Raw genomic sequence first — 1691 nt, 5'->3', positions numbered from 1 at the left:
AAGGCTGAGGCGGAAGGATCGCCAGAGCCCAGCAGGGTGAGGCTGCGGTGGCCGGGAGCGTGCCACTGCACTCAGTCTGGGCGACAGAGTGAGACCCCCAACTCAAAAAAAAGAAAAGAAAAGAAACATGAGGTCATTCCACCACCCCAACTTCAAGGGAACAGAACAACACAGCCAATTTTGAACACCACCCTTTCTTTTACCCTCCTTCTCCTCAACTCACTATAGGGTCCAGAGATGGTAATGAGGGACCCAGCCCCTAAAGTTAGTCCTATGCCTCCCACTCACCATGATGTTGTCTTCAGCTCAAACAGATGGTCAGCAACCGCTGTGATGAGATGCTGCCCTAAGAAAAGAGAGCAAGAGACCAGAGAAAAGTGAGGAGCCCACATATTCCCACAATGATAAAATACTCTCACAAGGATAACATCACAGAAATTCTCCTTGTTGACGACCTGCTGGGCCCTGGGTAATACTTTAGACACTTTATTGAAAATCATCATGAAGCTGGGTTTGATGGCTCATGCCTTGTACTCTCAGCACTTTGGAAAGCCAAGGCAAGAAGATCACTTGTGGTTCAAGAGTTTGAGACCAAACTATACAACACATCAAGTTCTAATCTCTACTACAAAAAGTCAGAAAATTAGCCAGGCATGGTAGCGTGCGCCTGTAGTCCCAGCTACTTGGAAGGCTGAGGCAGAAGGATGTCCTGGGCCCAGAAGGTTGAGGCTGTGGTGAGCCATGAATCATGCCACTGCACTCCAGCCTGGGTGGGAGAAAGAGTGAGGCCTCAACTCAAAAACAAAAAAAAAGAAAGAAAATTTAAAAATCATCATCAGAATTCTGCAAGAGGCTTTATGAAACCATTTCACAGATGAGGAAGCCTAGAGAAATCAAGTAACTTGCCCAGGCAATAGAGCATATCAAAAGCAAGATTTGAACTTAAATTCTAATTTGCAGCATTCATTCTTTCATTAAATATTTATTGGATACCTACCACATGCAAGGCACAGGGCTTGACATCAGAGATACAGCAGCATCCCTGATTGATGACAGTGAGGAACAAGAAGAGAAGGAAGAATTGACTATGAAGGCAAAGGGAACAAGACAGTCAAAGCCCTTGAAGAAAAAAGCAGCAGGATATATTCAAGGACTCCAGAGATGGCCAGCATGGCCAGGACAGAAAGCAAAGCAGGGAGGGGCAGCAGATAAGCGCCAGTGCAGGCAGAGATTATTGGCCAAGATAAGGAGTCTGGCTTTCCACAAAGAATGACAGAAGCCTCTAAAGAGCTTTTAAGCAGGGAGTGACATGCTGAGATTCCTGTTTGTTGTTGTTTTTTTGAACTGGAGTCTCATTTGGTTGCCCAGGCTGGAGTGCAGTAGCACGCTCACAGCCACTACAACCTGGACCTCCTGGGCTCAGGTAATCCTTCCATCTCAGCCTTCCAAGTAGCTGGAACTACAGGCATGCACCACCACGTGCAGCTAATTTTTCTTGACTTATTGTAGAGATGAGGACTTGCTGTGTTGCCCAGGCTGGTCTCAAACCCACGGGCTAGGGCAATCCTCTCATCTCGGTCTTCCAAAGTGCTGTGATTACAGGTGTGAGTCACCACTCCTGGCCTGAGATTCTCATTTTGAAAAGACTGTTCTGGCAACTTGAATGGATTTTTTTTTTTTTTTTTTTTTGG

At 46.2% G+C, this 1691-nt stretch overlaps 1 protein-coding gene across 2 annotated transcripts in view; it reads right to left on the bottom strand.

Moving 5' to 3' along the window:
• Window positions 1-252: 252 nt before the first annotated feature.
• LOC103251090 (alanyl-tRNA editing protein Aarsd1-like) overlaps window positions 253-1691 on the bottom strand; it is a 7546-nt gene continuing 6107 nt past the window's right edge. Inside the window, exon 4 of one of the 2 annotated variants that reach the window (XM_008049700.1) lies at window positions 253-346. In XM_008049700.1, the coding sequence (XP_008047891.1) occupies window positions 285-346 (62 nt within the window). In that variant the 3' untranslated portion in view covers window positions 253-284. The remainder of the gene's footprint in view (window positions 347-1691) is intronic. The other variant, XM_021708389.1, reaches the window with a different exon arrangement.

This window comes from Carlito syrichta, unplaced genomic scaffold (genome assembly GCF_000164805.1).
Source record: "Carlito syrichta isolate Samal-C Ts95f unplaced genomic scaffold, Tarsius_syrichta-2.0.1 Scaffold136025, whole genome shotgun sequence".
NCBI lineage: Eukaryota > Metazoa > Chordata > Mammalia > Primates > Tarsiidae > Carlito > Carlito syrichta.
This window is presented reverse-complemented; position numbering and strand designations above follow the sequence as displayed.